Below are 15,642 nucleotides of genomic sequence, written 5' to 3'. Positions count from 1 at the left end.
AATATAGTGTGAAGCTAGAACGCACAAGATCCTGACCAGTATCAGCTATGTTGCTTGGCTTCATGATCACGTGATTCTTTATTTGGGAATTCAAGCTTTTTTTTTTCTTTTTTTTCCTCTTGTGCTCTCTGTTTCTTGGGGTGATGGGTAAATTCCATGTTTGGAGCTTTATCTTTTTCTGAACACAGAATACTGAATAACAAGTGATGTGTTCTGGTTCAGTAAAAAGATCATGTGTTCAAAAGGCTTATCTACCTGACTATTCTACTTTGTTCTGACATGTACTTATAGTAAATAGACAATTATGTCTCTTTTTTAGCAGAACACTACACATATTATATTGAATTGTTGCGTGGTTCTACCCATATATTACAGTGTGTCTCACATCAACATGCTGGAAACATTCCATCAGACATTCTTTTCTGATTATGTTTGTGCCTCTTGTATGTAGAATCTCTCTCTTCTTCCCTCTCAAAATGGTTAAAAATATTCTAAAATGTTCTAGTATTCTGACACTTAATCATTTGCCCCATCATAGACTTGAATTCAGCATTCAGTAGAACTTTTTTCACTGAACATTGCATACAGTACACATGAGCAGGGAACAGAAGTATGAAAATAAGAATCCTACATCAGCTGAAGTGTAAAGACATGCTAAACATGGATACTATCTGATGCTTACGGGGTTAGAACCGCACACGTCCGCATGATCTAATCATCAGGAAGAATCAAGTGTTAGAAATGGATAGGTGTTTTGAGGAAGCTGGTGGCTCTTTGTGAGCGGCAGCACACATAGGTGCTTGTTTCAGATTTTTATTGTTTGCATCTCAGGCTGCATGCACATTAGAAAAATGGAAAAATGAGCATTATCACTCACTGTCAAGAAACCTGAATGTCTCATATATATATGAGACATTCAATAAAAATATTATTATATATTCAATTATATATATATATATATATATATATATATATATTATATATATATATATATATATATATATATATAATTTACCACTTTCAGGTGGCATTAACCTAAACAGACCTTGCTACCTCTTAGATAAACTCAAGTCCAGTTCTTTGATCGAGTACTGCAGTACTGTATTTGAACCCTGAGTGCCGCTGTTCATTGCGTTTATCATGGTTCATCGTTGTAGCTTAGGTCCTCCCCAAACCTATACGTAATACGACATTTGAGAATTCAGTATAATGAAATCGTTCGGCATAGAGATGTACACAACAATGCGGACCAGATCGCAATGAATTCTGTTTGATGTTTCTTTAAAACAGTGTTCAAACTGCTAAAAGAATTTCAATTCATGCGTTTTTTTAATATTCTGGATATATGAGTCGTATACTTATCCAGTTTATTTCGGTACGTAGTTGAAGAATCAGGATGAGAAGAAAAGGCTTCTTTCAAACATGGCCATTGTGCGTCGTCATGGCGTTGAGGCTGTCGGCTCATCTGGTGGAGGGACAGATCCGATACACTATTCCCGAGGAAATGACTGTAGGATCTTTTGTTGGAAACATTGGCACGGACCTTGGGCTTCAACCGAAAAGACTGGTTTCGGGAAAAGCACGGGTTTTCACTGCTGGCGGCAGCGAGTATATTGGACTAGACAGTGAGAAGGGGCATTTAATCGTGAAAGAAAGAATAGACCGTGAACAGTTATGTGGGGATCTATCGGCTTGTAGTATCAGCTTTAATGTGATATTAGAGAACCCAATGGAGCTTTTTCGCATTAACGTGGATATCCTCGACATCAACGACAACAGCCCCGTATTTCCAAGGGGTGAAAAAGAAATAGAAATCAGCGAGGCAGCCCTGCCGGGAGCGCGATTTTCTCTTGACAGTGCGATAGATCCAGATGTCGGTATAAATACCCTCCAGACGTATATGCTGCACCCAACGGATCATTTTAAACTAAACATTCAAAGTAGAGCCGACGGCAGTAAAAATGTAGAGATGGTTCTTCAAACCGCTCTAGATCGAGAAAAGAAAACGAACCATTACTTAACGCTTACTGCTGTCGACGGTGGAAAGCCTCAAAGATCAGGAACTGCTAAAATACATATTTTAGTTCTTGATGCAAATGATAATGCTCCTGTATTTAGCCAGTCGTCTTACAAGACATCTGTTATTGAAAATGCAATAAAAGGTACCCTTGTCACAACAGTTAGCGCGACGGATGCTGATGAGTCAAGTCATAATATTCAGTATTATTTTGAAGATCCAAGCGCTGCTGTAAAAGCTTTATTTGCTATCGATTCTGAATCGGGTGAGGTCAGAGTAACGGGAGAAATAGATTATGAAAAACACAAACAGTTTAAGATTAAAGTAACTGCAAAAGATCATGGAGGATTAATTGATTCAAGTGAGATTTTGATTGATGTCACGGATGTAAATGATAACACTCCCAAGATAACTATTATGTCGTTTTCTAGTGCTCTACCTGAGGACGCAGGTCTTGGCACAGTTGTCGCCATGATCAATATCCAAGATTTTGACTCTGGCGACAACGGTAGGGTCATGTGCTCTATAGATCGGGACCTTCCGTTCAAAATAGTATCGTCGTTAACGAACGACTACAGTCTCGTGACGGATTCAACACTTGACAGAGAACAGATACAAGAATATAATATAACCATAACTGCAGTGGATGGGGGCAGTCCTTCCCTTTCAAGTAAGGAGATAATAACTCTAAAAATATCAGACGTGAATGACCATGCACCACAGTTTGAAAAGAAAACTTATGATGCATACGTCTTGGAGAACAATTCTCCATCTGTCTCTATCATTTCTGTTAAAGCTGAGGATGCTGACTGGGGACCAAATGCTAGAGTGTCTTATTTCATTGATGATGGAAGTTTAAACGGAGACCCTTTAGCATCATATATCTCTATCAATTCAGACAGTGGAGTCATTTATGCTGTGAAATCATTTGATTTTGAACAACTAAAATCATTCAAAATACAAGTGAAAGCTCAAGATGGGGGCTCACCACCTCTAAGCAGCAATACAACATTGAATATTTTCATCCAAGACCAGAACGACAATGCACCTCAGATTCTGTACCCTGTGCAGACAAGCAGCTCAGTGGTGGCTGAAATGGTGCCTCGTTCAGCAGATGTTGGCTACCTTGTCAATAAAGTTGTGGCTGTTGATGTGGACTCTGGACAGAATGCCTGGCTCTCCTATAAACTACAGAAAGCCACAGACAGGGCTCTGTTTGAAGTTGGAGCACAGAATGGAGAAATCAGAACAGTGCGTCAGGTCACTGATAAAGATGCTGTGAAACACAGACTCACTGTTGTGGTGGAAGATAATGGACAACCCTCTCGTTCAGCTACAGTCATTGTCAATGTTGCCGTGGCCGACAGTTTCCCTGAGGTCATCTCAGAGTTCACCAACTTTAATCATGACACAACATACAGTGACAATCTGACTTTTTATTTAATTATGGCTCTGGCTGTGGTTTCAGTACTCTTCATTTTCTCACTAATTGCCATCATTTCAGTCAAAATCTATAGATGGAGGCAGAACAGGTTATTTTATAAATCTGCACCAAATCTACCAGTGATTCCATATTACCCACCAGTCTATGCTGATGGTACTTTACAGCGCGTGTATAATTATGAGATGTGTGGAACAACTGATTCCAGGATGAGTGACATCAAGTTTGTCAGGCCTTACAGTCAGAATACACTGGTGAATATGAGTCGTGCAGGAACTGTACAAAGAGAAAAGACAGAACAGGAGGAGGATGCTGATCTTTCCTTAGAGGTGAGAAATTCTTTCACTGTCCTGGCTTTTACCTGCATTCACTGTACTGTCACTGTGTTCAGTCCTATGTCCTCATATGAAATTTAATCTGATCAACTTGTGCTTTCAAATTTGGAGAAGCACAACAGGACATGAATGAGAACTATGTCCTGAAACTGTCTTCTCTTCTGTTAATTCTCTCAAGGTATCTCTCTTGTGTCATGCTTCAATTAGGAAAGCGGATTTTTATACATCTCAGTTTTTCAGTAGTATGACTGTTTTCCTTGAAATAATGTGTGATATCAAAGGGTGTGGTCCATTGGTTGCCTCTACAATCTGCATATTTGTTTGCTTTTTGGTACTTGTAGTATCAGACACAGAGCTGTAAAATTTCTTAGTTACTGTAGGCTGTAGCCTTGTTTTTTCTTTTGATGAGATGAGATAATGTTACTGCTTTTGATTTGTGGTGTAATGTGGTACGCAAGTTTTTTTCTTGTTGTTGTTGGGGTTTTTTTGTTTGTATGTTTGTTTGTTTTTTAGTTTTATTTTTTTTTCCCAGTATGTTAGACCGTATTTGTCTGCTTTAAACACCTGTAAGCTTTGTATTTTTTTTGTACGGTTTGTTGACACACAACAGAGAGCATGAATTTAGCCACGGTTTCTCTATACTGCATTCACTGCATCATCCCATAGCATAACTAATAATTCACACATTTTAAGGTTTTGCCTTAACTTGGTGTGTGTGTGTGTGTGTGTGTGTATGTGTGTTTTACCCAGAGAGGGAGAGAGAGAGGGGAGAGACTGTGAACACAGATTGAAAGTAGTGGACAAGTAGCAAGCATACTGTTCTCACCCTTACTGTGTTGGTTCTTGTCCATGGTTCTGAAAACACTTGATAAGTTCATGGTGCTGAACCGTCACTCCCAGCTGTAACAGCCATGAGTAATTATTTTCGTTACTATTGGATGAAAGTTTAGAGGGATTACTCACAGTTGATCCTGTTATCATATGTCGAAGGAAGTGAGCAAACTCATACTGTCCCTGCCTACATACATTACATTTCTCTTGTTATGGAAGGAACCTCACAATACATATATAATAGAGATCCTACAAACTATGACTGGTCACAGACTGCTTTTCACACTAGTATGCTATTCAGATTAGGTCGATTAATACATATGTTTATCTGTTACGTAAGTGGATTTTTAATTTTTTTTATTTTGGCGATATCATGTTTTATTCATTGCAGTAACATGGAATTAATGAGGGACAGTATGAGGCTAGATCACACAAGATCCTGATCAATATCAGTTATGTTACTTGCCTCTATGATCACATGTTGTATTTGGAAATTCAAGCTATGGATTTTTTTTCTTTCCTGCGTTCTTTTTCTTGAGGGGATGGGTAAATTACATGTTTGGAGCTTTATCTTTTTCTGAACATAGAATACTGAATAACAAGTGATATTCGGATCACTAAAAGGAAAATTTCGTATTCCAAAGGCTTATCTACCCAATTGTTGTGCTTTTTTCAGAGGTGTACTTAAAGTAAATAGACAATTATGTCTCTTTTAAAGCTGAACACTATACATATTATATTACACTGGTGCGTGGCTATACCCATATATTACAGTGTGTCTCACATCAACATCCTGGAAATATTCCATCAGACATTCTTTTCTGAGTTTGTTTGTCCCTCTCGTGTGTAGCATCTCTCTCTTCTTCCCTCTCATTAATGGTTTCAAATATTCTAAAATGCTCTAGTATTCTGACACTTAATCGTTTTTTAATCATCATAGACTTGAATTCAGCATTTAATAGAACTTTTTTCAATGAACATTGCATACAGTACAGATGAGCAGGGATCAGAAAGATGAAAATAAGAATCCTACATCAGCTGCAGGGTAAAGACAAGCTAAACATGGGCACTATCTGTTGCTGACAGTGTTAGAACTGGACGCATCCATATTATCTAATCATCAGGAAGAATGTAGTGTTAGAAATGGATAAGTGTTTTGAGGAAGCTGGTGACTCTTTGTAAGCTGCAGGACACAGAGGAAGGGTTTAATACTTTTGACATCAGAGATGTTTGTTTCAGACTCTTATTCAAAAAGCCGTTTGCATCTCAAGCTGCATGTACATTAGAAAAATGAGCACTATCACTCACTGTCAAGACACCTGTATGTCACACACACACACACACACACACACACACAAATATATATATATATATATATATATATATATATATATATATATATATATATATATATATATATATATATGTATGTATGTATGCATGTATGTATGTGTGTGTGTGTGTGTGTGTGTGTGTGTGTATATATATATATATAAAGTTCCATAAAAAACCCTAGTTTATAAATGATACATTCATTACACATATGAACTCATGTGCTCAGTGATTGCTATAGAATACCGTGTTATGGGAATCTTACCCCAACACGCTCTTTTGGCTTGTTGTGCAGTTTGATTCAAACAAATACTGCCTTACGCTGAAATGTCGCCTATTTCACCACCTTGTAATTAACCACTTTCAAATGGCATCAACCTAAACAGACCTCTAAGGACCTCCTAAAATATTTGCTACCTCTTAATATAAACTCTAGTCCAGTTCTTTGATCGACTACTGCAGTACTGTATTTGAACCCTGAGTGCCGCTGTTCATTGCGTTTAGCATGATTCATGATTGCACATTGGGTCCTCCCCAAACCTATACGTAATAAGACACTTTAAAATTCAGTATAATGAAATCGTTCGGCATGGATATGTAGACGACAATGCGGACCAGATCGCAATGAATTCTGTTTGATGTTTCTTTAAAACAGTGTTCAAACTGCTAAAAGAATTATATTTCAAGTGTTTTTTTCTGGATATCTCAGTCGTATACGTCGTATTGTTCAGTTTACTCGGTAGTAGTTGAAGAATCAAGATGAGAAGAAAAGGCTTCTTTCAAACCTGGCTATTGTGCGTCGTCATGGCGTTGACACTGTCGGCTTATCTGGTGGAGGGACAAATCCGATACACTATTCCCGAGGAAATGACTGTAGGATCTTTTGTTGGAAACATTGGCACGGACCTTGGGCTTGAACCGAAAAGACTGGTTTCGGGAAAAGCGCGAGTTTTCACTGCCGGCGACAGCGAGTATATTGGACTAGACAGTAAGAAGGGGCATTTGATCGTGAAAGAAAGAATAGACCGTGAGCAGTTATGTGGGGATCTATCGGCTTGCAGTATCAGCTTTAATGTGATATTAGAAAACCCGATGGAGCTTTTTCGCGTTAATGTGGATATCCTCGACATCAACGACAACAGTCCCGTATTTCCAAGGGGTGAAAAAGAAATAGAAATCAGCGAGTTAGCTCTTCCGGGAGCGCGATTTTCTCTTGAGAGTGCGATAGATCCAGATGTCGGTATAAATACCCTCCAGACGTATATGCTGCACCCAACGGATCATTTTAAACTAAACATTCAAAGTAGAGCCGACGGCAGTAAAAATGTAGAGATGGTTCTTCAAACCGCTCTAGATCGAGAAAAGAAAACGAACCATTACTTAACGCTTACTGCTGTCGACGGTGGAAAACCTCAAAGGTCAGGAACTGCTAAAATCCACATTTTAGTTCTTGATGTTAACGATAATGCTCCTGTATTTAGCCAGTCGTCTTACAAGACATCTGTAATTGAAAATGTAATAAAAGGTACTCTTGTCACAACAGTGAGCGCGACGGATGCTGATGAGTCAAGTCATAATATTCAGTATTATTTCGAAGATCCAAGTGCTGCTGTAAAGGCTTTATTTGCTATCGATTCCGAATCAGGTGACGTCAGCGTCACGGGAGAAATAGATTATGAAAAAAACAAGCAATTTAAGATTAAAGTAACGGCAAAAGATCATGGGGGATTAACTGATTCAAGTGAAATTTTGATTGATGTCATCGATGTAAATGATAACACTCCCAAGATAACTATTATGTCATTTTCTAGTGCTCTACCCGAGGACGCAGGTCTTGGCACAGTTGTTGCCATGATCAATGTCCAAGATTTTGACTCTGGCGACAATGGTAGGGTCACGTGCTCTATAGATCGGGACCTCCCATTCAAAATAGTATCATCGTTAACGAACGACTACAGTCTCGTGACGGATTCAACACTTGACCGAGAACAGACACAAGAATATAATATAACCATAACTGCAGTTGATGGGGGCAGTCCTTCCCTTTCAAGTAAGGGGATAGTAACTCTAAAAATATCAGACGTGAATGACCATGCACCACAGTTTGCAAAGAAAACTTATAATGCATACGTCTTGGAGAACAATTCTCCATCTGTTTCTATCGCTTCTGTTAAAGCTGAGGATGCTGACTGGGGACCAAATGCCAGAGTATCTTATTTCATCGATGAAGGAAGTTTAAATGGAGACCCTTTAGCATCATATATCTCTATCAATTCAGACAGTGGAGTCATTTATGCTGTGAAATCATTTGATTTTGAACAACTAAAATCATTCAAAATACAAGTGAAAGCTCAAGATGGGGGATCACCCCCTCTAAGCAGCAATACAACACTGAACATTTTCATCCAAGACCAGAACGACAATGCACCTCAGATTCTATACCCTGTGCAGACAAGCAGCTCAGTGGTAGCTGAAATGGTGCCTCGTTCAGCAGATGTTGGCTACCTTGTCACTAAAGTCGTGGCTGTCGATGTGGACTCTGGACAGAATGCCTGGCTCTCCTATAAACTACAGAAAGCCACAGACAGGGCTCTGTTTGAAGTTGGAGCACAGAATGGAGAAATCAGAACAGTGCGTCAGGTCACTGATAAAGATGCTGTGAAACACAGACTCACTGTTGTGGTGGAAGATAATGGACAACCCTCTCGTTCAGCTACAGTCTTTGTCAATGTTGCCGTGGCCGACAGTTTCCCTGAGGTCATCTCAGAGTTCACCAACTTTAACCACGACACAACATACAGTGACAACCTGACTTTTTATTTGATTTTGGCTCTGGCTGTGGTTTCAGTACTCTTCATTTTCTCACTAATTGCCATCATTTCAGTCAAAATCTATAGATGGAGGCAGAACAGGTTATTTTATAAATCTGCACCAAATCTACCAGTGATTCCATATTACCCACCCGTTTATGCTGATGGTACTTTACAGCGCGTGTATAATTATGAGATGTGTGGAACAACTGATTCCAGGATGAGTGACATCAAGTTTGTCAGGCCTTACAGTCAGAACACACTGGTGAATATGAGTCGTGCAGGAACTGTACAGAGAGAAAAGAAAGAACAGGAGGAGGACGCTGACCTGTCTATAGAGGTGAGAAATTCTTTCTCTGTCTTGACTTATTTGGCCTTTACCTGCATTCACTGCACTGTCACTGTGTTCAGTCCTATGTCCTCATATATATTTTAAACTTATCAGCTTGTTTTTGGAAACTTGAAGAAGTGCAACAGGACAAATTTGTGCCTTCAATGAGAACTATGTCCTGAAGCTGCGTTCTCTCCTATTTATTCTCTCAAGTTATCTCCCTTGTGCGATCTGTATTAAGATGTCAATTAGGAAAGAGGATTTTTATAAATCTCAGTTTCTCAGTAGTATGACTGTTTTCCTTGAAATACTGTGCGATATCAAAGGGTGTGGTCTGTTGGTTGTCTCTACAATCTGCATATTTGTTTGCTTTTTGGTTCTCAAAGTAACAGACACAGAGCTGCAAAAATTCTTAGTTACTGTAGGCTGTAGCCTTGTATTTTTCATTATAATAAGATGAAATAATGTTACTGCTTATGGTTTATGATTTAATGTGGTATCCAAGGTTCTTTTGTTGTTTCTTTTTTCCCCTGTATCTTAGACCACATTAGTTTTAAACACCTGTACATTTTGTTATTTTTTGTACAGTTTGTTGATACACAATGGCGAGCATGAATGTTTCTCTATGCTGTATTTACTGCATCGTCCCATAGCATAACTGATATTTAACACATTTTGAGGTCTGATGTTAACTCTGTGTGTGTGTGTGTGTGTGTGTGTGTGTGTTTCAGAGATAGAGCGAGAGAGAGAGAGAGAGAGAGAGAGAGAGAGAGAGAGAGGGCTGTGAACACAGATTAGAAGTAGTGGACAAGTAGCAAGCATACTGGTCTCACTCTTACTGTGTTGGTTCTTGTCCATGGTTCTGAAAACACTTGATAAGTTCATGGGGCTGAACCGTTGCTCACAGCTATAAAATCTGTGAGTAACTCTTTGCTTTACTATTTGTTGAAAGTTTAAATAGATTATTCACAGTTTATTCTGTTATATTATGTTAAAGCAATTGAGCAAATTCTTACTGTCACTGCCTACATACAGTGCATTTCTCTTATAATGGAAGGAACCTCACAACACATATGTAATATCGAACCTAGAAACTATGGCTACTCATAGATTGTTCTTTATACTAGTACACAGCTCAGATTAGGTTGATTAATACATTTGTTTATTTGTTACGTTAGTGGATTTTTTCTTATTCTTTTTTTTCATTTTGGTGATGTTATGTTTTATTCATTGCAGTAACATGGAATTAATGAAGGAATATAGTATGGGGCCAGATCACACAAGATCCTGATCAATATAAGTTATGTTGCTTGGCCTTATGATCACGTGTTTTATTTGGGAATTCAAGCTATAGAGTTTTTCTTTTCTTTTCTTTTCATTTCTTTTCTTTTCTTTTCTTTTCTTTTCTTTGTGTGTGTGTGTGTGTGTGTTCTTTTTCTTGAGAGGCTGGTTAAATTACATGTTTGGAGCTTTATCTTTTTTTCCAAACACAGAATACTGAATTACAGGTGATAGGCTTTAGTTCTCTAAAAAGAAAATCATGTGTTCAAAAGTTTTATCTACCTTCATGTGTTCAAAAAGCTTATCTACCTAACTGTTGTACTTTGTTCTGAGGTGTACTTAAAGTAAATGGGCAGTTATGTGTCTTTCAGAGCTCAACACTGTACATATTATATTGAATTTGTGCTTGATTATACCCACATTTTATAGTGTAGTCGGCGATTTGTTATTTTTTAACAAGGGGGGTGGCCCGTCGGCCAATAGGGGGATGGCTGAATGGTCACTGACGCCACTGTACAGAGAATATAGGGGGATGGCAGGTTACCAAGGGGGACGCATTTTGGTCATTTTGCTAACAAAGGGGGCGGCATCCCCCCTCTTCGCCCTACAAATCGCTTACTGTTACAGTGTGTCACACATCGACATGCTGGAAACATTCCATCAGACATTCTTTTCTGAGTATCTCCATCCCTCTCAAATGTATTAAGTCTTTCTTCTTCCCTCTCAAAAATGATTTAAAAAATACTAAAATGCTCTAGTACTCTGTAACTTAAACATTGGCCCCGTAACAGACAAGAATCCAACATTCAATAGAACTTTTTGCACTGAACATTGCATACACTACATATGAGCATGGATCGGAAGGATGAATCCTACATCAGCTGAAGTGTAAAGACAAGCTAAACATGGGCACTATCTGTTGCTGACAGTGTTAGAACTGGACGCATCCATATGATCTAATCATCAGGAAGAATGTAGTGTTAGAAATGGATAGGTGTTTTGAGGAAGCTAGTGGCTCTTTGTAAGCTGTGTGACACAGACTGAGGGTTTAGTGATTTCCACAGTAGAAACGTTTGTTTCAGACATTTATTCAAAAAGCTGTTTGCATCTCAGGCTGCATATACCTATGAAAAAGAAGCATTATCACTCACTGTTACGAAACCTGAAAGTCTCTCTTTCTTTTCAGTATTTATGTGAATTCCTCCTCATAAATACATTGCTTCCTCCAAAAGAATCCATGAAGACCCCACTGGTTCTCCTCTTCTCTGCCCAGCCGAAAATTTCCAAAGATCCATGAAAAATCCTAATTCATAGATGATACATTCATTACACATATTAACTCATTTTCTCAGTGATTGCTATAGAATACTGTGTCATACTAAATAAGGCATCTTATGCCAACACACTCTTTTGGGCTGCTGTGCTGTTTGGTTCAAACAAATACTGCCTTAGAGTGAAATGTCTCTTATTTCACCACTTTATAAGTAACCATATTCAAATAACATTAACCTAAAAAAAGCTGTAAGGACCTCCTAAAATATTTGCTACCTCTCAGACAAACTCTAACCCAGTTCTTTGTTCGAGTACTGCAGTACTTTATTTCAACCCTGAGTGCCGCTGTTCATTGCGTTTAGAATTGTACATCGTTGTACCTTAGGTCCTCCCCAAACCTATACGCAATACGAGGCAGGAAAATTCAGTGTAATGAAAAGGTTTGGCATGAACATGTACACGATACAGTGAACCAGACTGCAATGAATTCTGTATGATTTTTCTTAAACAAAAAAGTTCGAACTGCTAAAATAATTTCACTTCGTGCGTTTCTTGCTGGATACTTATTCGGTTCATACGATGCGTCGTTGTCGAATCAGGATGAGAAGAAAAGGCTTCTTTCAAACATGGCTATTGTGCGTCGTCATGGCGTTGACACTGTCGGCTCATCTGGTGGAGGGACAGATCCGATACACGATTCCTGAGGAGATGACTGTGGGATCTTTTGTTGGAAACATTGGTACGGACCTGGGACTTGAGCCGAAAAGACTGGTTTCGGGAAAAGCACGAGTTTTCACCACTGGCGGCAGCGAATATGTTGGACTGGATAGGGAGAAAGGGCATTTAATTGTAAAAGAAAGAATAGACCGTGAGCAATTATGTGGGGATTTATCGGCTTGCAGTACCACTTTTAATGTGATATTGGAAAACCCGATAGAGGTTTTTCGCGTAAACGTGGATATCCTCGATATCAACGACAACAGCCCCGTATTTCCAAGGGGTGAAATAGAAATAGAAATCAGCGAGTTAGCCCTTCCTGGAGCGCGATTTTCTCTTGATAGTGCAACGGATCCAGATGTTGGAATAAATACCTTACAGACATATACGCTGCATCCAACGGATCATTTTAATCTAAATATTCAAAGCAGAGCAGACGGCAGTAAAAATGTAGAGATGGTTCTTCAGACCGCTCTCGACCGAGAAAAGAAAACGAACCATCACTTAACTCTTACTGCTGTTGACGGTGGAAAACCTCAAAGGTCAGGAACTGTAAAAATTCACGTTTTAGTTCTTGATGCTAACGATAATGCCCCTGTATTCAGCCAGTCGTCTTACAAGACATCCGTAATTGAAAATGCGGTAAAAGGGACTCTTGTCACAACAGTTAGCGCAACGGATGCGGATGAGTCAAGTCATAATATTCAGTATTATTTTGAACGTCCAAGTGCTACTGTAAAAGCTTTATTCGTCATAGATTCTGAATCGGGTGAGGTCAGAGTAACGGGAGAAATAGACTACGAAAAAAACAAACAGTTTAAGATTAAAGTAACTGCAAAAGATCATGGAGGCTTAACTGATTCAAGCGAAATTTTTATTGATGTTATCGACGTAAATGATAACACGCCCAGAATAACTATTATGTCATTTTCTAGTGCTCTACCCGAGGATGCAGGTCTTGGCACAGTTGTTGCTGTAATCAGTGTCCAAGATCTTGACTCCGGCAACAATGGCAGGGTCACGTGTTCTATAGATCGGGACCTTCCATTCAAAATAGAATCATCGTCAACGAATGAGTACAATGTCTTGACGGATTCAACACTAGACAGAGAGCAGACGCAAGGATATAATATAACCATAATTGCAGTTGATGGAGGCAGCCCATCACTTTCAAGTAAAGAGATACTAACTTTAAAAATATCAGACGTCAATGACCATGCACCACAGTTTGAAAGGCAAATTTATAATGCATTTGTTCCTGAGAACAACTCCCCATCCAACTCTATCATTTCTGTTAAAGCAGAGGATGCTGATTGGGGACCAAATGCTAGAGTATCTTATTTCATTGCTGACGGAAATTTAAATGGAGAACCTCTAACCTCATATGTGTCAATAAATTCAGACAGTGGAGTCATTTATGCTGCGAAATCATTTGATTTTGAACAACTAAAATCATTCAAAGTACAAGTGAAAGCTCAAGATGGGGGCTCACCACCTCTAAGCAGCAATACAACACTGAACATTTTCATCCAAGACCAGAATGACAATGCACCTCAGATTCTATACCCTGTGCAGACAAGCAGCTCAGTGGTAGCTGAAATGGTGCCTCGTTCAGCAGATGTTGGCTACCTCGTCACTAAAGTTGTGGCTGTTGATGTGGACTCTGGACAGAATGCCTGGCTCTCCTATAAACTACAGAAAGCCACAGACAGGGCTCTGTTTGAAGTTGGAGCACAGAATGGAGAAATCAGAACAGTGCGTCAGGTCACTGATAAAGATGCTGTGAAACACAGACTCACTGTTGTGGTGGAAGATAATGGACAACCCTCTCGTTCAGCTACAGTCATTGTCAATGTTGCCGTGGCCGACAGTTTCCCTGATGTCCTCTCAGAGTTCACCAACTTTAACCATGACACAACATACAGTGACAATCTGACTTTTTATTTAATTTTGGCTCTGGCTGTGGTTTCAGTACTCTTCATTTTCTCACTAATTGCCATCATTTCAGTCAAAATCTATAGATGGAGGCAGAACAGGTTATTTTATAAATCTGCACCAAATCTACCAGTGATTCCATATTACCCACCAGTCTACGCCGATGGTACTTTACAGCGCGTGTATAATTATGAGATGTGTGGAACAACTGATTCCAGGATGAGTGACATCAAGTTTGTCAGGCCTTACAGTCAGAATACACTGGTGAATATGAGTCGTGCAGGAACTGTACAGAGAGAAAAGAAAGAACAGGAGGAGGAGGATGATCTTTCATTAGAGGTGAGAAATTCTTTTTCTGTCCTTGATTTTACCTGCATTCACTGAACTGTCACTGTGTTCAGTTCTATGTCCTTATAAGAATTTTAAGCTAATCAGCTTGTTTTTGGAAACTTGAAGAAGCACAACAGGACAGATTTGTGCCATGAATGAGAACTCTCCCCTGAAGCCATCTTCTCTCCTTTTTTCCCCTCAAGTTATCTCTCTTGTGCAGTCAGTGTTTAGATGTCAATTAGGAAAAAGGATTTTTCTACAAATCTGTTTCTCAGTAGTATGACCGTTGTCTCTGAGATTCTGTGTGATATCAAAGGGTGTGGTTCGTTGGTTGTCTCAACAATCTGCATATTTGTTTGCTTTTTGATTCTCAAAGTAACAAACACAGAGCTACAAACATTCTTAGCTACTGTAGTCCATAGTCTTGTTTTTCTTTATGGTAAGAAGAAAAGATATGTGTTAGATCTTGTTTATGGTGTAATGTGGTATACAAGTTTTTTGTTTGTTTTTTTATGTGAGACCATATTTGTTTGTTATTTTTTGTGCAGTTTGTTGACAGACAATGGAGAGCATGAATTTAGACACTGTTTCTCTATACTGTATTTACTGCATCATCCCATAGCATAACTGATATTTAACACATTTTGAGGTCTGATGTGTGTGTGTGTGTGTGTGTGTTTGTGTGTGTGTGTGTGTGTGTGTGCGTTTTAGAGAGAGAGAGGGAGAGAGAGAGAGAGGGCTGTGAACACAGATTAAAAGTAGTGGACAAGTAGCAAGCATACTGGTCTCACTCTTACTGTGTTGGTTCTTGTCCGTGGTTCTGAAAACACTTGATAATTTCATGGGGCTGAACCGTCGCTCAAGGCTATAAAATCTATGAGTAATTCTTTGCTTTACTATTTGTAGAAGGTTTAGATTATTCACACTTGACTCTGTTATATTATGTTAAAGCAATTGAGCAAATTCATACTGTCACTGCCTACATACAGTGCATTTCTCTTATAATGGAA

At 39.0% G+C, this 15,642-nt stretch overlaps 3 protein-coding genes across 3 annotated transcripts; all 3 read left to right on the top strand.

Moving 5' to 3' along the window:
* The first annotated feature begins 1,441 nt into the window (after window positions 1-1,441).
* LOC115828935 (protocadherin gamma-A3-like) lies at window positions 1,442-3,874 on the top strand. Its single transcript, XM_030793036.1, has one exon. It carries the CDS (start codon window positions 1,442-1,444, stop codon window positions 3,872-3,874), a length of 2,433 nt encoding a protein of 810 aa, XP_030648896.1.
* Window positions 3,875-6,715: 2,841 nt separating this feature from the next.
* LOC115828934 (protocadherin gamma-A3-like) lies at window positions 6,716-9,202 on the top strand. The gene has a single exon (XM_030793035.1). It carries the CDS (start codon window positions 6,716-6,718, stop codon window positions 9,200-9,202), a length of 2,487 nt encoding a protein of 828 aa, XP_030648895.1.
* Window positions 9,203-12,295: 3,093 nt separating this feature from the next.
* Window positions 12,296-14,686, top strand: LOC115828933 (protocadherin gamma-A3-like). The gene has a single exon (XM_030793034.1). It carries the CDS (start codon window positions 12,296-12,298, stop codon window positions 14,684-14,686), a length of 2,391 nt encoding a protein of 796 aa, XP_030648894.1.
* The last annotated feature ends 956 nt before the right edge of the window (window positions 14,687-15,642 follow it).

The sequence above is a fragment of the Chanos chanos genome, chromosome 15 (assembly GCF_902362185.1).
Source record: "Chanos chanos chromosome 15, fChaCha1.1, whole genome shotgun sequence".
NCBI lineage: Eukaryota > Metazoa > Chordata > Actinopteri > Gonorynchiformes > Chanidae > Chanos > Chanos chanos.
This window is presented reverse-complemented; position numbering and strand designations above follow the sequence as displayed.

What these genes read in the sequence shown, in the direction of transcription:
- LOC115828935 (XM_030793036.1), top strand. Translation starts at nt 1,442, where the DNA reads ATGGCGTTGAGGCTGTCGGCTCATCTGGTGGAGGGACAGATCCGATAC.
- LOC115828934 (XM_030793035.1), top strand. Translation starts at nt 6,716, where the DNA reads ATGAGAAGAAAAGGCTTCTTTCAAACCTGGCTATTGTGCGTCGTCATG.
- LOC115828933 (XM_030793034.1), top strand. Translation starts at nt 12,296, where the DNA reads ATGGCGTTGACACTGTCGGCTCATCTGGTGGAGGGACAGATCCGATAC.